Source organism: Aspergillus steynii (assembly GCF_002849105.1).
Source record: "Aspergillus steynii IBT 23096 chromosome Unknown P170scaffold_8, whole genome shotgun sequence".
In the NCBI taxonomy this organism is placed as follows: domain Eukaryota; kingdom Fungi; phylum Ascomycota; class Eurotiomycetes; order Eurotiales; family Aspergillaceae; genus Aspergillus; species Aspergillus steynii.
In genome coordinates, this window is record NW_020194405.1 from 438366 (window position 1) to 460309 (window position 21944).

The 21944-nt window shown below is 50.6% G+C and overlaps 8 protein-coding genes across 8 annotated transcripts; 3 read left to right on the forward strand and 5 right to left on the reverse strand.

The window, feature by feature from the left end:
• The first annotated feature begins 957 nt into the window (after positions 1 to 957).
• On the forward strand, positions 958 to 2702 carry P170DRAFT_440051 (acetyl-CoA acetyltransferase). The gene is made up of 2 exons (XM_024849979.1): positions 958 to 1667; positions 1736 to 2702. Exons 1-2 carry the CDS (start codon positions 1174 to 1176, stop codon positions 2628 to 2630), a joined length of 1389 nt encoding a protein of 462 aa, XP_024700134.1. The 5' UTR covers positions 958 to 1173; the 3' UTR covers positions 2631 to 2702.
• A 2462-nt stretch (positions 2703 to 5164) lies between these two features.
• P170DRAFT_458488 (uncharacterized protein) lies at positions 5165 to 6412 on the reverse strand (the record flags this gene model as incomplete). The annotated part of the gene is made up of 2 exons (XM_024851801.1): positions 5165 to 6036; positions 6076 to 6412. 2 exons carry the CDS (start codon positions 6410 to 6412, stop codon positions 5420 to 5422), a joined length of 954 nt encoding a protein of 317 aa, XP_024700135.1. The 3' UTR covers positions 5165 to 5419.
• A 3025-nt stretch (positions 6413 to 9437) lies between these two features.
• Positions 9438 to 9962, forward strand: P170DRAFT_267552 (uncharacterized protein). The gene is made up of 3 exons (XM_024843125.1): positions 9438 to 9689; positions 9771 to 9867; positions 9940 to 9962. Exons 1-2 carry the CDS (start codon positions 9530 to 9532, stop codon positions 9809 to 9811), a joined length of 201 nt encoding a protein of 66 aa, XP_024700136.1. The 5' UTR covers positions 9438 to 9529; the 3' UTR covers positions 9812 to 9867; positions 9940 to 9962.
• On the reverse strand, positions 9764 to 11200 carry P170DRAFT_512970 (NAD(P)-binding protein). Its single transcript, XM_024855045.1, has 2 exons — positions 10679 to 11200; positions 9764 to 10589 (listed from the first exon to the last, which is right to left on the reverse strand). Exons 1-2 carry the CDS (start codon positions 10934 to 10936, stop codon positions 9906 to 9908), a joined length of 942 nt encoding a protein of 313 aa, XP_024700137.1. The 5' UTR covers positions 10937 to 11200; the 3' UTR covers positions 9764 to 9905.
• Positions 11201 to 11881: 681 nt separating this feature from the next.
• P170DRAFT_267913 (uncharacterized protein) lies at positions 11882 to 13277 on the reverse strand. The gene is made up of 2 exons (XM_024843126.1): positions 12264 to 13277; positions 11882 to 12211 (listed from the first exon to the last, which is right to left on the reverse strand). Exons 1-2 carry the CDS (start codon positions 13180 to 13182, stop codon positions 11988 to 11990), a joined length of 1143 nt encoding a protein of 380 aa, XP_024700138.1. The 5' UTR covers positions 13183 to 13277; the 3' UTR covers positions 11882 to 11987.
• Positions 13278 to 15382: 2105 nt separating this feature from the next.
• On the reverse strand, positions 15383 to 16249 carry P170DRAFT_429574 (NAD/NADP octopine/nopaline dehydrogenase family protein; the record flags this gene model as incomplete). The annotated part of the gene is made up of 4 exons (XM_024847899.1): positions 15383 to 15787; positions 15834 to 15959; positions 16003 to 16107; positions 16151 to 16249. The coding sequence occupies 4 exons, from the start codon at positions 16247 to 16249 to the stop codon at positions 15383 to 15385; spliced, it is 735 nt and encodes a 244-aa protein (XP_024700139.1).
• A 1032-nt stretch (positions 16250 to 17281) lies between these two features.
• Positions 17282 to 18833, forward strand: P170DRAFT_449918 (MFS general substrate transporter; the record flags this gene model as incomplete). The annotated part of the gene is made up of 2 exons (XM_024851080.1): positions 17282 to 17497; positions 17559 to 18833. 2 exons carry the CDS (start codon positions 17282 to 17284, stop codon positions 18831 to 18833), a joined length of 1491 nt encoding a protein of 496 aa, XP_024700140.1.
• Positions 18834 to 19991: 1158 nt separating this feature from the next.
• P170DRAFT_415603 (dimethylallyl tryptophan synthase) lies at positions 19992 to 21361 on the reverse strand (the record flags this gene model as incomplete). Its single annotated transcript, XM_024847069.1, has 2 exons — positions 19992 to 20154; positions 20208 to 21361. The coding sequence occupies 2 exons, from the start codon at positions 21359 to 21361 to the stop codon at positions 19992 to 19994; spliced, it is 1317 nt and encodes a 438-aa protein (XP_024700141.1).
• Positions 21362 to 21944: the final 583 nt, after the last annotated feature.

The window sequence follows — 21944 nt, forward strand, 5'->3', positions numbered from 1 at the left end:
ATTGCGGGGCTTCGGGGGGCTTGTGTGGTTTGAATGGATTGTTTGAGTTGATCTAGTGTATCAGCCACATTAGTCCACATCCAAAAATGTTATGATTTTCAGAACCACATACGAAGTTGAGGTATTCGTTTCCGGCATTTTGTCAGTCCAACTGAAGATTTTATTTGAACGGATCTTTCTCCCTGGGACTTAACGCTCTTAAGTACCTATCTTTCCAGCTAAACCTCTCCTTGTCCATCACTCACCGCAAAGAATCACCGAAGGGCAATGGCAAATGCCCAAAAACAACCCATGAAGGCGCATTCGGGCACAGGGCTACAAGTGATTGCCTCAGCCACAGCTTCCAGTAGAGCCCGTCGACGCCACTTCGCCCAGTTGGACGAGAGAAGCATCAACCTCGTTGGTAGAAGAGCTTTCTTCATGTCCAGGCAGCCCTACCCGCGAGCATAGCTGCCTGTTCTCGGCCTTCGGTCGGACGGCTCTAGTCTCCGCAAGGCTGGGTAGCTTCGTTGCTTGGTCTTGGAGCTGCATATGAGTGGGCATCGGTGGCTCCTGGGATGGCACTGCCATCTAGAAATTGCTGCGGTTTCTTTCTCCCCTGGTCGCTGGCTTTCGATTTAGTGTCGGGCTAGGTGAAGCATTAGTTAGCCCAAGGCAACTACATCAATCAGTCGCATTGGTGCGGAATGTCTAGGTTACCGGAATGCAGGTAGGCAACGGGGCAAAAGTACAGTCTCTTCACACAGTGTGAATCATGTGCATTGCCCTCTAACGCCCGATTGCTGCTGCGGAATTTCGGAAGAAGACTTGGTAGTGGCTGTGCTTCTCTACAAACGAGGCTGCCATTTGCGTACATCCCGCAGACCTCGAAGTTCTCGGTGACGTATTCTGGACATCGAGTGTGATGAGAAATGTCCCACGTCAGAACTAAGACCTCTCGCATAAATAAAAGCGTCAATTGAGTTGAAATAAAATAGCCGCCCACTCAGTTAGCTCCATCTGGAAAATGCGGGGGTTAAACTCCTTGCATGTCGTTCAACCTCGGATGGCTGCTCCTTACCGACCGAGCCTCGGAGGCTTCGTATGATCAAGCGCTCTTCAGCAACCTCAAAAAGGCCTCTACCACACATACCCTATCATTCACAACCCCATCAACCCAGATCCTCAGAAAACATGACTCAAACCACCCAAGGCAACGCCTACGTCCTTGGCGTCGGCATGGCAGCCTTCCTCAAGCCGCGCGCCACAAGAATGTACACAGAGCTGGCCTTCGAAGCAGGCGTCAAGGCCATGCTGGATGGGCACATCACCTACGACGACGTCGAGGCCGGAGTGGCCTGCTACACATCCGGGTCGACGTGCAGCGGCCAGCGGGTTTTCTACCAGTTCGGCATGACCGATATCCCGATCTACAATACCAACAATGCCTGTGCGACCGGGTCGACCGGTCTGCATCTTGCGCGGACGTTCGTCAAGTCCGGGGCCCATGACTGTGTGATGGTCGTGGGCTTCGAGCAGATGAATGCAGGCCCGCTGGTTAGCAATGTCACGGATCGACCGACGCCGTTGGACTTGAGCATTGATTTGATGCAATCGGCCTGGGGGAAGAATGATGCTCCCAGGAATCCGCAGATGTTTGGGAATGCGGGGAGGGAGTATATGGAGAAGTGAGTGATTGTTATTTTCTTTGGTGTTCTGATCGATAGTTGGGGCATTTCACTGACAATGGCTGCAGGTGCGGTGCTTCAGTTGAAGACTTCGCTGAGATCGCGCGCATCTCGCACGAGCACTCATCTCGCAACCCTTACGCCCAGTTCCAGAACGTCTACTCATTAGAAGAGATCCAAAAGTCACCGATGATCTACTACCCACTCACGAAGCTGCAATGCTCACCCACATCCGACGGCGCCGCGGCTGCCATCATCGTATCCCAGAAATTCCTCGACGCGCGACCAGAGCTCAAGTCCCACGCCATCCTGATAGCTGGCCAATCGCTCAAGACAGACAGCCCGGCCCTATACTCCGGCAGTGCTCTAGACCTAGTAGGGTACGAGATGACACGCCGAGCCACCGCCGCCGCACTGAGCGAAGCAGGCGCCACACCCCGGGACATCCGAGTCTGCGAACTCCACGACTGTTTCTCCGCCAACGAGCTCATCTCGCTCGACGCCATGGGGTTCTGCGAGCGCGGGAAGGTGCACCACCTCGTTCGAAACGGAGACATCACGTACGGCGGCAAAGGACCCATCGTCAACCCGTCGGGCGGACTTATTTCGAAAGGCCACCCCCTGGGCGCGACGGGGGTAGCGCAGTGCGCGGAACTGACATGGCAGCTGCGTGGATGGGCGAATAACGGCCGTTTGGTCAGGGAGACGGATGTCGCTTTGCAGCATAATCTTGGTCTTGGCGGGGCGATTGTGGTTACGGTGTATAGGCGTGCGGACGGCAAGAGGAATTCGGATATCGTGGTTGAGGAGAAGGATATTGCAGAGATCAGCGGTCTAGGGTATAATCCCGCCACTGAGGCTAGGTACGTGACTCGTGAGCAGGCGCAGTCTGTTCGGAGCAAGAAGGCTGCCAGCGAGTATGCCTTGTCGGATACGTTGGATAAGATCACCGCGAGGCTGTAGGTTATGGTTCTAGCTGTGAAATTGTGGCGGATTGCAATATACTTTAGGAGCTAATTGGGAATCCCATTTCTGCTATCGTCGCCGAAGAATATCATCATCAATCAGGCTATTCATGTGCATCTTAGGGCATCATCAAACAAAAGGAGGGGGGGGGGGGGGGGGGGGGTCTTCTCGCCGCAGCGTCCCTCCCACGCCCCAGGAATCAATCCCTTCGAAGCTATGCGCCCTCCAGGCCCAAGCCTGACCCAGACCCGACAGCCTCTGTCTAGATGAAGACCAACCAAGAGATCTGATCAAAGCAACAGAATTGATGAACGCGATGGACAAAGAAAGTAAAGATATTCGATCGATTAGTTTGGCACAGGCTTGTCATCGATCAAGAGCCAGCGGGATTCTCACAGACAAGCTGCATGCGTGTACCTGGAATCAATTTCATGGATATTCTTTGAGGATAGAATATTAGGCCACCAAGACCGTGGTATGATTACAATTAACCCTTAAATGTATATAGAAGCTGGGTGCTGATACAGCCATATAGGTGTAGCTTATGCTCCGATCTTACATTCCACCAAGGCACTGGCGATGTTCAAGTTGGATAGATGGCTAGGGTAGATAATTAGACACCGTATGAGAGCATGAAAGGTTAAGACCCATGCAAAGGAACTCTAAACACGAGCTTCCTGAAAAGAAGAAATGATAGTGACACTTTTCAAAATGCCAATTGTCACGCGACCATACGGATATCAAACTCAAGCTAACATCGTCTGAGAGCTAATAACGCTGAAAATGGAACAGCTGCGTTTAATTTCTATTTTGAGGGGTTAATCCAACCGTTACCCTCGACTTGTATGGCTTCTTCGAAGCTTTGAATTGTTGAGCAAGGCCTTGCTCAATACATGGGGTGGATGGTTCAGAAATAGACTGAACTCCCAGAAGAGGACGATCATCACTTCAGTCAGATAGCTCAACAAATCCAACCCCTCAGAACATCCCAAGCTTCTCACATCCGAGATAACAAACATCAAACAAAAACACAAAAACACAACCCCGACGAAGTTTAAAATCTGCATCCTCTACTCCGTATACACCCCTGCATACACCCCGCCGCCGAAAAAATCATCAACCCCCAAAATGTCTTCACGAAGGTCCAGACCAGGTAGATCCTCATGATAATCGCGCACCAAACCTCAAACGCGTAGCTCATGGAACCTGTCCGAGGCCATCACATCGCATCACATCAATCGAGAGTCGAGACGGCTCTGGTCTCCACTTACTCCACTACAAAAGTACTGCGGAATGCCCGCAGCCGAAAGGGTAGTGGTAGTTGTCTGCGTGGTCCGCTTGGAGGAATCGGGACATGATACATCCTCCGCCCGTGGTGTACGGTCTGATTGTTGACGGCGGAGAAGAACAAGACAATACCGTGCTAGCCTAATCCACGCCTCTAAACACTACCCCATGTATGTATCCAAGCAAGCAAGCAAGTAAGCAAGCACCTACCGCCCAGAAATCTGATCTATAGAACACCATCCCTCTATCCGACCCGACAAGACAAGACATGTCAAAGTACAGTCCCTGTCTTAGTCTCAACAAACTTCACCCTCCACAGCCCGTCTCAGCCTCGTCTTTGTCTAATTCCCCGGTTTCAAACGCACAGACAGCCAGCCAGCCCCTGGCCGTACTCCGCAATTTGTCCTCCGTATATGTATCTCGAGTATAGATGTACACGTCTTATCGGCAACGGTACGGATAACGGTCGGGATAGAAGGGCACGTGCGCCGCGGGATATGATCAAAGTGCTGAGTTCACGATAGGTCGAAATGCTCCGCAGACATGGCATACTCTTTGTTTTGGTCAGTCAGCCAAAGTATGTTTTCGATAGTCTGGTGAGTCTGTGTAGCGTCGCTTCAGGACTTTCATTGTCGATGATAGATAGTAAGTGGTATTAAGATAGGGGGGATGGATAGCTTCCAGGCAACGCTCATGCTGTAGCCAATCCCGCCTCCAGAGTTGGAGAATAGCAAAGCGTGGACATGGACATATCACATCGGACAGATACAGATATCCAGCCAGCCAGCCAGCCAGACCGACAAAGACAAACAACCTCGCCCTCGCCCTCGCCCTCGCCCCCACTCAACCCCTGACAAGACCACGTGACCTCCCGATCAGGTCTAGGCCACCGAATTCACGTGTCAAGTGTCAACCTAATAATAGGAGGCCGGCCGGCCGAGACTATGCCAAGGGAGGCAAGTGGGTCATTCCCACATCGACATCTACTTACTCCGTACGCGCTAACGAAACTAGGGATCTATGCCATTCGATTACCTATCGAAAACAGGCAAAACAGGGAAACGGGCGTCCGTGTGCCATGCGACGGGGGGAGGAGTACGTGTGTCGGGTGCATGTATGCTTTAGTCTTTACTCTGTTGGGAGGGGGGCCGAGGATAGGAGTGTTTATGCAGTGGGATATGCAGTAAGAAGAGTTTTTTTTTACTAGGCTGTGTGCTTACAGGTGGAGAGTTGTAATGATGAGAATTGAGTTTGAGATTATTCCGAGTCCAAACTTTTTATCCGGGTATATCAAATAATCCACTGTAATCTGAAAGAAAAAACCCAAGCACCTTGTTCGCCCCCACCATTCGCAACAAACACCAGATTAACTTGATAGGAGAGTTTAAACTCAACCCATTAGTAGAGAATAGTAGAATAAAATATAGTACAGAGCATAACGGTCATGACAGAAGAGGAAGAAAAGGAAGAGTAAGCCCAAGGGGCAAGAGCAAAGAAATCTACCTCTCTCTCTTAACTTGGTAGGTGCCCACGTCCCAATTGGGAATGAGACCTTGTTTATACATGGCCAGTTCCTTCTGCATGGCTTTATTCTCCTCCTGCAACTCATGCATGTAGGCGATCGCGTTGGTCAGGATCTCGGACTTCTTGAGCGAGGCGGACCCGCCCTTGGTGGACTTCTGGACGCCGCCGCACATGGCCTTCTCGAGGGCCACGAACTTGGCGTTCATGTTGGTGCGGTACCGCTTCTCGATGATGTTGTGGGCAGCGCGCTTGGCGGCGTTGCGGCCCGTCGTGGTGGCCGGGCCCGTGCTGGACTGCGAGTCCCCGGAGAGACTGCGGGTCATCTTGCGGTTGGAGGCGGGCGGGGAGGCAGGGGCGGGTTGCGGAGAGGTGGTGATGGGAGCCGAGTATTCTTGAGGGGTGATTTCGGGGCTGGACGACCAGCGAGGATTCGTTGGTGGGACGACCTCGCGGGGCTTTTGAACGTTGGTCCTGCGACGAGTGGTAGGTCTCGACGCGGTGGTGTTGATGGGCTTGGGCAGGTCGGCGGGAGCAACGTAGGTGGGGGACCAGGACTGATCGTCACTTTCAAGGTCCTGTGGTGGTGTGTTAGCTGAGGTTCAGGCTTTTGATCAGGAGATATGGGGATCACATACCGAAGACATAGAAGCGCAGTCTTCACCGGAGTGGTTGGAGATGGTGAACCCGCTGATGTCGGGAGGGGGAGCGAAGAAGTCGGCAGGGAACTCCTTGGCGTCCATGCCCATCATGTCATTGGGCATCTCCATGGGGAAGGGCTCAGGCAACATGGTGTTGAGCGAGAAGAGGTCGATGGCGCTATCGTAGTTCCAGTTGCTGGACAAAGGATCGGGGCCTTTGGGAGCGGGGAAGGACTCGTTGGTGCGCTGCATCGGACTCTGATGGCTCATATACATGCGATCGTCGTCATCGAGGGTAAATGGCGTGGGATCCGCCCTGGGGTAGGCCATGCTGCTCATGATCATAGAACGATGAGGGGGTAGCAGATTTGGAGGAATCAGCAAATAGGGTTGGGCTGTCAGGCACGGGAGGCGAAATGCGAATCGATGGAATGATGTTCTGATATATCCAGGTAAGGACAATTGCAGGTGGCAAGTGGTGGACGGGATATATTTATGAATGTGATAGGAAATGGAATGGTGAGCTCTCGAAATAGAACCATGGATCTGAAGATTCTTAATCGAGCATGCCCGAGGGGTCTTATAAAGGCCGTGCAGCTGTCAAAAGGGCCGAACGCCAGCCGAGGCGCGTGATGTAATGGAACTAGGAATAAAAAAATAAAATGAAATGGAAGAAAATAAAATAAAAAATTCAACGCCAGAAGAATAATAGGAGGCCGATCCGAAATCCGTCGGGAGTCTCCATCGCGATGATGGTCCATGATCGAAAGTAGCATCATCCGCTGGGGCTGTTTCGCCAACCTTGTTCCCAGGCATCGCATCACGGCAGTCTGGCAGGCGAGAGTCAGCATTGCAAGCCAGCCCGGTGAAGCGCAACTGAGATCACCCCAGCCGGATGGAAGACATCCAGACTCGGCCGGCTCCGACGAGAGGCGTCATGGAAGGCAGTCGGCCAGTCAGGAGGCGGAGAAAGTTCAGCAGGTTCAGCAAGTTCCAGCGTGGAGGGACGGGAGCGGTGGGTCTGGCTTTGGGATGGATCGATGCACAACCGTTGGCAGGGAAGATTACGGACCCGATGCCCCGCCAAGCCTCTCCGGCCGAGTCTCGGCTCCGATTCTTTCCTTTCCTGCCTGGGCGCCTGGACGGATGTGATTTTATCCCTGACTCTCTGGACGATTCTCGGGCGGCGTTTCGGTGGCTGCGTCTGCTGCCTCTTTGGTCTATCGTCTCTGTTCTGGCTTCCATGTATCCGAATTGTGTCCAGCCTACACCTGCGTAGGCCTCACGGAATCTTCCGTAGCTATCCATGTGGCAACTCAGTATCAAGTAGCTCGTTCTACTACCTTGTATCTTGTAGTAGGTTTGTTGGCGTACTATGACCACCACATAATACTCTTGTGCAACCGTTTAGCACATACTCCCCCCTATCCCTGTATCTCGCCTCCGCGTCAGAAAGACGACGATTGTCACAGAATGAAAATTCTGACTTCCCCTTTCGCCCGCCACGGTCCAGCCAGCGGGGAAGCAACACTCTGCCTGCGGAATCCCTTCATTTCACAAAGTACAATGCATCAGAGCGTCCTCTTCCAATCACATCGCGCTCATTAACAATCACTGGTCGCTGACATTCCTGGTTTGTAAATTCTCCTGTTGGGCAGTTTCCTCCCAGTCTGACTGTCTGACACAAATGAGCTATTATTTACACACAGACCAGCTGTGGATCGGGCATCCCCCGGTGGAGACAGAAAAGGGTCAACTCGGAGAATATCTCAAAGCATCGCCGCCAGGACAGCAGGGAGAAACGACCGGAAGGGGCAGTACAACACGGCTCCGTACATCGTTCTCGTCTCGTCCTTCTAGCATCTAGGTAGACATCGGAAAGGCACAGCATCCCATCACGACTCGTGACCGATCTGGTGATATCGGAAAGCGCCGAGCCAGCGTTTGCGGTTTAGTCAGGTCTTTTGTTCTCCGTGCCTTGATCCCCTCGACGTCCTGAATCAATCAGACCCAGCGACCTCGTAGACTTCGTAGCCACTATCTTCGTCAGGTCAGGCCCACCCGCTCGGGTCCCGATCTACTACGGAGTGCTACTACTCCGTCTGGCAATGGTGCGGCTAGGTACGGTTTAGCATACCCGATGCGTCCAGAAGAACGAGATGCTCGTTAGCGAGACGGGGCATATTCCCCCCGTCTCGCTTTTTTTCCCACTTCCAAGTCCTACGGAGCGTCGGAGTCGACATACGCATACTTTACTAGAGACCAGACTATTAATCCACCTATGCTAAGTGGCCCCGTCCTCGGGACGCGAGCACTGACCATGGAGAAATAACCTCTAGGAGTAAGGTTCCGTCGTCCCAACGGTCCTGCAAGTCGGTCCGGATGCCGGACTCCCAGGGTCTGCTACGATGCCACCCAGTGGTGTGATCCGGTAAGGCCAGGATACAGAGTATATCCCCCCCGCTCTATGGTTCTCGACGTGCGACACACCCGACATATCGCCCGAGAGAGGTCTTCACGCTCGCCATCCGACCGAGAGATGAAAAAACAAGGAGGCTGTGTCTGTGTCAGGGTGCGAGAACTGTCCAGCTGAGCGGGCGACGCAATTTCTTCGAGTCAGGTTTCGGAGATTGTCTAGAGGATGAGAACCGGATTTCTGATTAGAATATTCATGCATTATCAGAGGAGAAAAAAAAGGCCAGCATGTACTCCGTACACAACAGGGCACCAGCAGCCCTCAGCCCTAACGAGTATTTTTGGCGGCCGAGTCCTGGTCCTGGCTCCGTAGCAAACTAGCCAGGCTATGATGACTATTCCGTGTTTGCCAGGCTAACGCCAACGGTGGCTTCCGTCAATCCGATCTGGCCACACTAACCAATCCTGACCTGCATGCACCACGTAGTGCGTACATAAGCACGGTGCAGGAAAACTCGCATCGGCAGGCCCCGCCGCCCAGCCCAGTCCAGTCCACGGCATTTCAGCTTCCGGATAGTCACCACAATGACCTGCATCCTCATTCTCCCGATGATCGTCTCATGTTGACGGCAAGCCGCCTTGCCACCTCATTGTTGAGGGAATCTCTGGCTGGCTGGCTGGCTCCTCCTGCCCACACCCGCGGGGTAACCTTCTGTCTTCTGTGTCTGCAGACGGCGGGAAAAATTACCCCGATCGAGTATGCAGAACGAGACCGGGGGGGAAGGGGGAGAGAAAATTCTGCACGGAAGACGGTGGCGTGGGTGAGGATCTGCCGAAGGTCTGCCTGAGGCGAGGAAGATCTGCCAGGGACAAGAAAAAGGAGGGGAAGGGGAATATTCTCAAAAATCCCCGATTGGGTAAACCGGCCAGGACTAGGGCAGAAGCCAGATTCAGGTCCACGATAAAGCTCTGACCACCGACTTTCCCCAGATCCAAGCGTGGTCGGCACCTAGGGACGGCCACTACGGACGGATGCACTGCGCCGAAGCACGGCAGGCTGGGTTGCGTGGATACGGTGTGTCTGGGGTTCCTGCTCCGGGTATGATTATTGCCGTTGCGGCCGACGGCGGATGGTCGGTCTTGGAAGGGCGTGATCTGGATTACCTCACAGCACGACGAGACTGTGCTACTGGTTGGGACTCCCGTAGATCCTCAGGATTTGCCCGCGATGTACATGCCGTGAAGAGGCTGACGGGATGACGTCGATGTACAGCGACCAGCAACGCTGGGGGATTGAGGAAATTAATTTATTAAAAGTTAAATGACGCCGTGAATACCCTCAACTTGCCCCTCCAACCCCCCCACCATAGGTGTGTGTACCCATCCCCTCCCAAACCACCAACACCAACTACCGCGTCAAGTCGCTCACCGTCTTCTCGAAGCTCTCGGGCTCCCGGCCCAGAATCTCCTTGAGCAGCGGCGACACGACGGCCGCCTCGCCTCGACGAATGGCCTCCCACGCGGTCGCCCACTCCCGCGCGAGATCAACGCCGTGATAGGTGTGCTTATCCCCATGTTGCGGCAGCTTCACGTACTCGTCGACGGAGATCTCACGGATCCGCACGGGCCGGCCCACCGCCTTCGCCAGCACGTCGGCGGTCTCGTTGAGCGACAGCTCCAACGGACCCGAGAGCAGGAGGTTCTTGTTCAGGTGCGGGAAGGCCGCGGGGTCGGTCGCATACGAGGCGATGAGCTTCGCGGTGGCCTCGCCCAGCTCGTCGCGCTTCACCCACGCGACGCCGGGCCCGGACCCGTCATGCGGGATGGTGATCTCGCTGACGGGATCGGCGGGGTCGAACCACGAGGTGTAGATGGGGAACGACTCCGAGTAGAGCCCCTCGCGGATGGACGTGTACGTGAAGGCGCTGCTGTCCCGCGCCTGCAGCTCGCTCAGGTACTTCTCCGTGGCGAGGTGGGCGCCCATCACGTGCGCCACGCTGTGGTCTTCTAGATCGCCGCCGAAGCCCAGCGACGAGTAGAAGATGTGTCGGACGCCGCTGCGCAGCGCGAGGTCGATGGCTTGTCGTTGGACCTGGGCATTCGTTAGTTTCCATCTTGACTGACGTGGAATCGCAGTTTCGAAAGGAGGAACAGCGATCGGATAAATCGCGAGTGGCATACCTTCACGCGGAAGTCAATCTCGAACGACGCATACGAAATGAGCATCAACACGTCCACCCCATCGAACACGCCCTCCAGGGAAGAAGGGTCTTCATAATCGGCCCGTCGAACCGTGGCTCCTTGTTGCTTGAACTCGTTCAGATTTTCCGGTTTGCGAGCGATGAGAATCAATTGCGACGCGGGGACAATTTTGGCCAGGTGGTTGACGATGCTGGATCCCAGGCCACCGGCGGCGGGGAAGACGCCGATTTTCGACATTGTGGTTGGTGCGTTTTTAGCTCGGGATGGTTGGTTGGAGAAAGGGGCTTCGGTTGGAATGGAATGTTTCTGGATGTTTTTTTGACTCAATTCAATTGATGATGCTTTTTGGATTCAACAAGACGGGGTATCAGTGTTCTATATATACTTGTTGTGAAAAAGATGGCTCTTAGGGGTGAAACTGAGTGTGAATGGCTCATTACATCATCCTCGTAGCTGACAAATTGTCAGGTGACTTAAGTCCGCAGTCCGATTTGGACGACTGTTTTCTGTTGATTTCAAATAGGAAGTGCAGGCAAAACAATTCTCGAAACTTCTCCTTCTGAACTTCTTCATCTAGAAGATATGACGTTTTCGGTTTCCATTTGGGTGAGCTTTGAGGTCGAGTCCTTTTTGGGACAGTTTCTTTCTGGGATCAATTGGGTTACTCCTTCGGGGTGGTGAAACTTTCAAGTCCTTTTTTCCAAATAATACAAAGCGCGTTCCAATTTAGCCCTTAGTCAGCGAAGATATCATGGCAAAAGCCAATCACAGTATGTTATATAGCTCATGTAATCCACTAGTTGGCCTTGGCACAATCTTAGGAGATGTTTGTTTTGAAACTTTCAAATATTTCCGTCGCCCTAATCGGGTTATTCCCTTTTAGGATGCTCCGGGCCGACTCCTTGTGGTTAGACTGCAAATATATGGGTTCAACTCCTTACTTTGAGAAGTTGTACTCGGTACAATTCAAGAACATGCCATTTAGGATCTGTGACATAAGAGATTTACTTTGGGTGCTCTTAGATGTGTTTGAGAAATATTCTGTTGTCTTTTTAAACGTTTGTGTGTTCCGGTAACTTTCAAGTGTTGTAGTTTGTGCTTGATTCCGTCTTGCGAGTTGAAAATATATATCTGGGTATAGTTTATCAACTGTTTCAGAAGAATCTTCCACAATTATAACGAAAGGCGTCTGAAACATTGCGTAAACAATGCAACAGAAGACCGTAAAAGGATATATATATATATATATATATGAAAAAAGGAAGGAAGAAAAGGAAAGAAAGCCAGGCTAGACCACATAACCATCAACAACAGCAAGCTTAGTGAACCCAGCAAGCATCGCCGCAGCCGAAACCACAAGAAAGAGTCTATACAGAGCAAAACCAAGTAGAGACTTTTCAAGTAGTGTTAGCGGGTCTTTCTTGGTACCTTCCTCAGGTAAAGTATCGCTCCTTGCTACTTCTCCCTCTTGAAAAGAGTCATCCGACATCGATTTTGCGTTCGAAAAATCGCCTAGTTCAGATTAGCTGGGCATGGTTTAGCTGACCGAACAGGGAAAGCTCACGATGATAAACCTCTCCTATACCGAAGAAAGTTAACGCCAAAAGAACAATGGGTAGAATTTGCCCGAATCCCCATTCGTTCTCACTGCCTTGTAGGCCCTCGCGAGGGGCACGACCCTTGAGTTCGACGAGGTACATAGTGCCCCAAATGAGTACGATGTAAAGTCGGACTGTGGAGAACAGCGTAGAGTCCACGATTTGATAAATGGAAAAGAAAATAATGAAGAGAAAGAAGGTGGTGGCTTTGAGAGCCAACCAGAGCGGTTTCTGTGACCGTGGGCTTGCCTCATATTTGCTTTTCACAATCAAGTAAAGAATACCCGGGGACCTGAGCGCGCAACTAACGTAGCTTCCCACGACACCCACCCACATGAGGTATTCAGGATAAAGCGAGTACATGGTGTTGATGTAGCCGTGCACCATGAGAACAAGGACCACTAGGAGGAAAAGACTGACTCGCGGATATCCGGATTCCATGTCGTCCCAAATGTATTGAATACTGTTACCCCATACATAAAGGAACTTGTCATGGAATGTCACCAGTTGCGATACGAAAAGCATGGGGAAAAGAATAGATATCCACAGGGCTCGCCACCATCTCATTTCAGGATGGGCGCGAATGTGGTCGAGGGCAGCGACGATAATGGTATCATGAACGGCGTAGGCCATCCAGGCCAGGGTACATGCTATTTCGAAGTGATATTGGGTCATGGATTTGTGTTTCGCAAAGGACACCACGAGGATTGCCGTTCCTGTCACCAGCTGCTGGTCGCTCAGCATGATGAGTCCTCGAGAGCACGCTTGCTTCGAGATGCCAGGACCGGGATAGTCAGTATTCTTCCAACGCAGAAAGAATCTTCGGAGGACCGAGGCATAGCTAACGAGTATATTGTCGAAATCATTCAGCAGATCCTCCATCATACTTTTACGTACGAAAAAGATCGTGAATATAGTGGTGACGAAGCTGAACCAGGAGAATATCAAGAAGGCTAGAATGACCTATTGTATTATTAGTAAGGTCATTCAAATCTCACGTTGTCCCGGCTATGCTCGTTTTCCCCCTTGCAGTTGGATATGGATCGGAGAATATGCGAGTCTTTGTCACTTGCTCCTATACCAGCCTGTGCCAATATTAGCATAATATAATAGTTAGACGAGTTAATAAAGTACTCACAATGTCGGGATCCGCGTCAAATGGAACCACCCACATACACAAGTCTGATGCGTTATACAGGATGGATCCATTTGCATTTCGAATAGTGTAAGAGCTGCTAACATGAGGTCCGATGTAGGGTGTAGAAGCATTGTATAAAACGCTGCCATCTGTATTTCGAATGGCACTCTGATGACACGGACTAGCCTAATAACTCGGAATAAAACATTCCGGAAAACTATCGGCGGATCTTATCATTATACCCAAAATCAGTAATCGTGCTGGAAGAAAGAATAATAATGGATGCGTTTCTTGATATAGGCAAGCCTACTCAACTCCGTGATTTCGCGCCCTTTAGTATTGAACGCGCCATACTTGCTTTTTATGTGGCGAAAATGCAGTAGATCAGAAGCCTGAAAGATAATCGATGATATGGAATCAGTAAGAAGACTGCTGCGCCACAGGAATCACATCACACTCAATATCATTGGAAAGCTCGTATTTTGTGCGGTTCCTTGGCAGTGAGGCTGGTGGCTAGATTTATCATGGGAGTGGTTGAAAAGACATCTTGACCAAGGATGGCGGTGTTTTGAGCTCCAGTGTGATGTGCTGCCAAGCACGACATCAACATCTATTTCGTTGTCGCCTACGATCAAATACACATGATGGTAGGATCCTCACAGAAGCCTTGACGCCGGCACGGTAAGGCGCTAACCCAGGCAGCACCGGGGAGGAAAGAGTAAACGTGGCTAGACCATTCTCGGTCTAGTACGATGAGATTCTGCCTTGCCTTTAGGCTAAAGTAATGCACATACTACGGAGTACATCCAGTGTAGCTCACTAGATTTACTTCTTCTCATCAAGAATAATATATTTGCCGCGTGAGCAATCTATTATCTAGCTTTCTGGACTGCAATATTTTTCGAGTTTATGATTAGTCCGAAGGAGTTCAAAGCGCCACGGAGAGAAATTCACAATACTTGAGGTTTAATATGTGAATGCAAAGCGTGATACTTTGGTGAGTACCCCATCGCTGATAGATTTTCGTAAAGGGAGAAATAATCTGCGATCTGTATTATGGATTAAATGACCACGGTCCGATCAGAAGCCCTACAGGTACTCAACCAACGGCCATTGTCCCAGTGGTTGAATAGTGAGTTTGAATCCATTCAGAAAACACGCTCCGAGGATCAATGTACTGGACTCTTTCAAGATGCCGAATAAGAAAGACCATGATGCATTTGAATTTTACGGAGTACTTCGGCTTGCCGACGGTTCAGGGCCCTCCCCGACGATATTTCGAGTGTTTCCGGAATGTTCCTCGAGTGGGTCCTGTGCTGCAACTGTTGAGGTCGACTATTAAACGTAGATGCACCTCGTACATATAGAGTATGTTTTCAAATCCTGACCATGAGGGCGACAATGGGCATCCACCTTGCAGGTGTGCAGATGGTCGGAGGACAGAGTACTATACACCAAAAACCTGTGAAAGTATCAGATTGATCCAAGGAGCCAGAAGTGTGAAGTTAGGCAAATTGTAGCACCTCTAGGCAAGAAGAAGAAATAGCGCATAGAAATGCAGAACGACGATCACTGACGTTATATGCAGGTTTTTTCAAGGATGATTTCCCCTCTTGATAGTCCCATGGAATGCAGCATATGCATTGGTCAATATTCGCTGAACCGCATATGTACATGGGACCAATATAAAGTGGGCAGCGCCACTTACCCGTTTGAGCGACGAATAGGCGCGGTGAGATAATTTGAAACCGAGTTCAACGTTTTCACAGTTCATATGCAACATGGTTGAATCCCGATAAGACATGTTAGATGCAAGATCAAGCGGGCCAGTGGGGCGCCAAGCCGTTAATGAGGTTCATAATTCATGATTCGAATCAGGTATCCGGTTTTCGAAATCATCTTGATAAGTGAGGAGGGGTTGCCTTCCAATTCTTATAGAATTTGAGGCTACTCGAACTCGTGGAAGTTGCGGAATTCCCGGTCGTACTGGTAGTTTTGGCTGGGTTGGGTCGTGGCGTCGACAATCTCGAAGCCATAGGCACGACTGATGGTTAGTCGCTCCTGGTCTGCCTTTTCAATAACCTTGGACACAGCGGGCGACATACCCTGACCATAGAAGTAGAAGTCGCCCACGGTGGATTCGATGCAGCCGGCGTTCATGAGAATAGTAGGGGAGTGCACGACGGGGTTAACATTATTCAGTCCAACCTCGAGGAGGTTCTTGCACCACACCAAGTTCGGTGAGAAGATAGACTGAACCTGCTGGTGGAAAGCGAGTTCGGCTTGGGGGCTTTGGCGCTCACTTTGCATAGTGGGGGCCCCGGCCCATATGATAAGGCTCTTTTTGATACCCTTGATGAAGACGGTGTCGCCGGTGATACGAACAGGTGATACGAACGGCATAGGCCGAGGTGTTGGCTTCGAGAATGGTGTGACATCTAATCTTCAGACGGGCAGCAAGGTAGAAGAAGTTGCCAGAGTTAACAATGAGGGTGTGCTTGCTCAGGTCAAACTGGCTGAAGATCTGTAGGATGGTTTCATGGCCATATGCAGGGACTTCTACACACCAGGAAGGGAGAATGCTTAATGGCCAGCGAAGCATCGCAGGTAGTTTTGATCTCAAACTTTCCACTGATAAAATATCCCCTCGCGTTCAACCGGCAGCCGTTATCCTGGATCATGGGAAGAGTACCGCGGTGATCAGGGTGGCTATACAGAAAATCCACGGCTGGCTAGATCAGCTACAAAGGCACAACCAGAATTGCCTGCACCGATGATGGTCACGGATTGCGGGTTGGGACTTCCAGTAGACATGATGAATAGATGGCGGGTTGGCTTTAGTCTCTTGGGAAGTGCCACTTTTACCAAAGAAAGAATTGGGCGATCTTATTGAGAAAAGGTGTTTGCAGATTCTAACCTCTTGACTGCTCCTAGGAGGCGTGCTTTTAAATGTCGTAGACCCCGGAACCAATGACCTGGGAGGACTCCCGGAATAATCATGGAAACCCAGGATTGCATTCTTACGAAATGCTAACTTCGCTATAGATCCAAGTTCTCTGATCATATCATACTAGACCGTGCGTTATTCCCCTTGCGTCGTCATGTCTTGGCAAGTATGATAAGTAAGAAATACTGCATGTGGCATGTGAGGATCTCTTGATCTAGGCTGATTCATGCAACAGAAATGGAGGGCGTGGATGAAACACGATTAGGCCATTTAACTTAGCCCAGCACGAAGCATAAGCTTTGGCGTGGCATAATGATTGGCTCAAACGCATCAGGCATTTAACAATCAAATGTGGGCGAAAACCACCACAAATATGGCAGCAACCACATGATTGGACATGAGAACGCATCATGATTCCACAGACTGATCTTGGATCTCTCTGCAGCTCCAGCAAAGAGGGAGGTCGCGCAATCATGACAATACCTGCTCTGTAGGCTCGCAACAGGACTATGAGGACCTTGCTTTATATAGTGTCTTGATCCTGCCGGATCGCTACACCGAGACACAGGCACGCGGCGATCCTAATACCAAGTAGGAAATGATCTTCCTACTCGTCTCTCCCGGGATTCAAGTATTCCAGCCTTGCAGAAGCTTGGGATGCCGCCGATCCTTGGCAATAATCGAACATTCCTGCAGGCCAGCCCCCCAGGGCTAAGCCTTCCCGTCTCACCGTATGAGCACAAATCTTTTTAACGTGCGCTTTTACTCCAGAGGCTAGTCAATGAACTTCAAGGACAGCCAAGAAAGGGTCAAAAAGGCCTTGGTTGAAAGCGAGTTGTCTGGTGGTACGCTGTGACGCCTAATTTAATCTGATTCATGCCTATACCAGTGCAGGAACGATGGGCTCGAACTCGGAGTCTTCGCTTGCTGAGGCCATGTCTCGGCCTCACAGCTCTTTCAGCCAGTGGCAAAAGAGATGTATTATCTTGACAGCAGCTGGCGGTAGTTTCTTTTCCTCGTTGTCTGCGCATATTTATTTTCCGGCCCTGAATACAGTGGCCGAAGATATGGGCGTGTCATCGTCCTTGATTAACTTGACTGTCACCAGTTACATGGTGAGTAAGAAGTATTCTACAGGAAAAGTCAGAGTAGCATGCTAATGGTAATATCTTTTAGATCTTCCAAGGCGTTGCGCCCATGTTCTTTGGTGATTTTGCAGACCAAACTGGCCGTCGACCTACCTATATCATTTGCTTTATCATTTATATCGCGTCGAACATTGGACTCGCCTTGCAAAAAGACTATGCCGCTCTAATTGTGCTACGATGCCTTCAAAGTGCGGGTATTAGTAGTAGCATGGCGCTGTCGGCGGCCACCGTCGCCGATGTCAGCACCAAAGAGGAGCGAGGATCGTACATGGGGATTGTCATGGCTGGCAACTTTTTAGGACCGGCCATCGGCCCTACCATCGGCGGTCTTCTGGCCCAGTACCTCGGCTGGAGGTCAATCTTCTGGTTCTTGGCCATTGTTTCTGGTTTATACTTGTTGCCGCTCCTGTTTTTCTTTCCTGAGACCGCTCGTAATGTCGTCGGGGACGGCTCTTCTCCTGCGCAGTCATGGAACCGTCCCTTCATTCACTACTTCTACCGCAACAAAGCGACCAAGAACGCGTCGACTTCATCAAGCAGCCTTGACCGGTCTGGGAACAAAGAACCACCAAAAAGGTCTCACAAAATTGCACTACCCAATCCTTTGAAACCCTTTAAAGTCGTCTTCCATCTTAACTCGATCATCGTCCTCCTTGTCACCGGTGTCATTCTGGGCAGCACTATGACTATACTTGCGTCGATAACAGAAATATACACCGCAGAATATAATCTAGACACCCTCCAGATTGGCCTCTGCTACCTAACCACAGGAACCGGGTCCATTCTATCTTCCTTCGTGACCGGTCGCCTTCTAGACTGGAACTTCCGACGCTCTACCAAGAAGCTAACAGGACCAAATGCCACACCTGAACAAATGCAAGCCGAAAGGGAGAACGTGTCTTGCCCGAAAGCGCGCAGTGAAATCACCATCCCACTGGTCGTGATGGGCAGTCTGACCATACTAGCATTTGGCTGGCTGGTTCACTTCGGGCAGCCTCTCGCTGCCCCTGAGGTCTTTCTCTTCTTCATCGGTATGGGCCAAACGGGTGCTTTCAGTTCCACATCAACTCTGCTGGTGGATTTGCACCCTACTCAACCGGCTGCCGCAACAGCTGCAAACAACCTGGTGCGCTCGTTGTTCTCGGCCGCGGCGTCGGCCGCTATTGTCCCCATGCTGAATGCCATGGGTCGGGGCTGGGCCTTTACACTCGTCACTTTCATGCTGTTGAGTACGATTCCACTTTTCTTGTTTCTTTGTGGAATTTTCCACCGAGAAAAGACCGATGACTCTGTAGAGGTTTAGGATAGCAAGGAGGAATTGCATATACATGGTCCAGCGTATAGATGAGAGTTCATATCTCCTATTGCTTAAATGAACCATAGATTGTCATTTGGTGTCAAATAAAGCCTCGGGCTCATATGTCCTGATCTACATCAACTAACTAATTTAAAAGCTATATATTAGCTCGTTAATTGTTAGAGAGGCAACTTCTAGTGAATCCTGGTTATTTTATGTTTTCCTTTCGCTGCCTGTCAATCGCCCTCATTGTACTACAGCTACGCCCAGCCTTCAATAATGTACTCCCCGCGAGCGCGTTTGGATAACAAATCAACCAAGTGATACGGTGAAGTTAGAAAGAGGGAGACTCTTCAAACCTTGTTCAAGAGATGCTCTTTAACGTCACCTTGGTACTTGTTTGTAAATATTCAGTAGTATTGCCTTGACGCTGTGTTAACTGTAACTGAACCTTGAAACAGATTTCTGAGGATTAATTATCTAGTATACCACCAGGCGTTACTGAAACGGAAGGAACAACTTCTCATCACGAAGTTCACGGTGACTGATCGTATACAGAATTAAGATTCCTGTCGTCCCTTGGCATGATAGGCTGATAGGACGAGCAACGAAGGGTTCAAGGCTAGTCAGGGGGTAGGATCGTGTTTGAAACGCCACAAATGCCATATTTCCTGGAATGTCATATGCCTCATGGAGCTAATTACAAAGTCTTTGTGCAGCTGAATTCGTGTTTGGTCCGCTGACCCCGGAGATTTAATAGAGAAACCATGCCTCGCTCATCTTAATACGATTATTCATTTCCGACAACCAAATTCCGGTCCCACCACCTCTGATAGATATATGATTTGTCAAAAAAAGCATCAATAGTTTCAGTACTTCAGATGTCACATCCGTAGCTCGGTCACATCCAAATTAAATGCATTACCGTGACCTAGAGCCGATAGTCTAATGTAGAACACGAAAATTATGAATGTACCGCAAGGAGGTTTAGAACAATCTAATAGGATGCAGCATAGTAATACAACAAAATGGCATTTGTTGGAACTTTTGATATACCAGGATGTTGAATCCTGGACGCATACATGGCGGACAAGGAGAGGCAATGTCGCTACTCGCTTGGAAAGCTGATTTGAATAAGGGAGCAATAGATAAACCTCAACGGAGTTAAGAATCAGTGGCCCTATCCTTCGTGACAGAAATTGCCTCCTGGTAGACACCGCAAGTGTCGACACCGTGGAGATAGACACTCATGTATGGTTTCCTCTCCCTATAGGAGAACGAGACCCACGCCTGCAGATGATTTGCGGTGCCCAGGTAGACATCCGTACTGTGGGTCAAGTAAGTATTATTCATTTAGCAAGATGCAAGAGAAAGACTTACTGATACGCCGCCAAGTCTGTTGGATAGCTTTGAGCCAAGCCACCCCATCCTCTGCGGTCAAAGAACGTTGCCAGGCCCTCTGCAATAATTTTGTCGTTCTGACCAAATGCAGGGAAATAAATCTGAGGCTCGGGAAGAGGGTTGTTTGGGGAAAGTGTAAAATTGATGATGAAGGGAAGCTGCTCGTGCGGCGAGGTACCGGGCTCGTAGAAGCAGTCCGGCAGTGGGCACAAACCCTCCGTGATGGGCAAGAGCTGCCACAACTCCCGGAGCATTTGCAGTCCCTCCATTGTCTCTGTGTCCATTCGTCGCCCATTCAGAGTCCAGATGTTCTCTATGGAAGCCAGGTTAAGTTGGCGCTCTATGCAGTAGACTTTGATTCGAGAGTCAGAGGGTTGGACTAAATCACAGGAGAGAAAGTGGCCGATGAGGGTTGGGGCCCGCTCAGCCATGAACTCCTCTAAGATCGACAATGCCGGGGCAAGTCTTCTCTCCGAGTCAACCGCCTTGACTGCGTCAAACATGAGCGTCTCTTTCGGCATGCTGGTCGCAATAGACTTGATCCGAGGATAGACGTAGGCCTTCAAGACCATGTCCCCGGACGGCGCCAGGTCGGCACCTAGGATAATCTGTGATTTGAAGACGGGAATGGGAATGTTTGCCTCGTATAGAGATCGGGTCTCTTCGTCGGATACGACCAATGCCTTCGTGAAATGATCGAACCATTCAAGATCCAGCCGCGGAACCATGGTTTTGAGGACCTGAAGAACAGGACCGGCAGCCTGAGTGTTGAACAGGTCTTCCACTGTTCCTGTTCGGGGGCCGAGGGGTTCGAAGGCAAACCGTAACAGCGACTTGGAGTAATTGAAACTCAATTCGAAGGGAAGACCGAAGCGCGTCAGATGGCTCTTCCAGCGCATGGGCTGACCCCTTTCAGGATACGGGCCCAATGCTGGAATGAACACCTCACGGTGGATGCAGAGGAACTTGTACTGAGCGTGAACGTCGTAGTTGGCTCTTGCCATCATGGCAGCGAACATCGGGGCTGTGCTATACCACCATCTTGCGTGGTCCCGGTTGGAGAAGTTGAAGGAACCACTGAGCACATAAAACGGCTTTGACAGCAGTGTTGCGGGTTTCTGAGAGTCTGCCATTGCTTGGAGGTCTGGCAATTGAATTCTTGTATGGGCTCTGAGTAGAGTAAGAATTTAGGAGCTTGGGGAACTCCTGCTTTGGTCTCTGCGGTCAAGGCATGAGGTGGAAATAAACAGCATCCTTCGCAGGTCATCAGGAGCTTTGTATGTGGTTTGATATAAAGCCTTTGGGCCCGATCAAAAGACCAACCCTCCATGGATAGCGTTTCGACAGTTCATGGCGACAGTCCGTATGGCGGCCGTATAGCGCCCGCCAAGTACGCCAACGGCCAGACAATTCCCAATAGAGAGAGGGAGATGCATTATACCAGAATTCCAGCGCTTTCATGGGGCTTTTCTCGGGTCGCCAGCGGTCGTTGCGCCGCCGCGGAGCCAGAGTAGATGCAAATGAAGCCAACCGAGTCCTGTACAGAAGTCAAAAAATGTTCTCAACAGAGTGCGCCAAGCATGCGAATACGATTATACACCTTCATCAGTAGCCACTCCTCACTTAGTCGGCCTAGCGCCAGCTTTTATTGAAACTATATCACGAAGGATAGTGTAACCGAGTGGCTGGCTGTTGTCCACTTTCTATTCAATCTAG

Excerpts from the sequence above, each read along its gene's own strand:
- P170DRAFT_440051 (XM_024849979.1), top strand. The coding sequence starts at position 1,174 with ATGACTCAAACCACCCAAGGCAACGCCTACGTCCTTGGCGTCGGCATG. Across the intron at positions 1,668-1,735 it reads GGGAGGGAGTATATGGAGAA|GTGCGGTGCTTCAGTTGAAG; the intron begins GTGAGTGATTGT and ends CAATGGCTGCAG.
- P170DRAFT_267552 (XM_024843125.1), top strand. The coding sequence starts at position 9,530 with ATGCACTGCGCCGAAGCACGGCAGGCTGGGTTGCGTGGATACGGTGTG. Across the intron at positions 9,690-9,770 it reads ACGACGAGACTGTGCTACTG|CGACCAGCAACGCTGGGGGA; the intron begins GTTGGGACTCCC and ends GTCGATGTACAG.
- P170DRAFT_512970 (XM_024855045.1), bottom strand. The coding sequence starts at position 10,936 with ATGTCGAAAATCGGCGTCTTCCCCGCCGCCGGTGGCCTGGGATCCAGC. Across the intron at positions 10,590-10,678 it reads AGATTGACTTCCGCGTGAAG|GTCCAACGACAAGCCATCGA; the intron begins GTATGCCACTCG and ends ACGAATGCCCAG.
- P170DRAFT_267913 (XM_024843126.1), bottom strand. The coding sequence starts at position 13,182 with ATGATGGAGGATCTGCTGAATGATTTCGACAATATACTCGTTAGCTAT. Across the intron at positions 12,212-12,263 it reads TATAGGAGAGGTTTATCATC|GCGATTTTTCGAACGCAAAA; the intron begins GTGAGCTTTCCC and ends AATCTGAACTAG.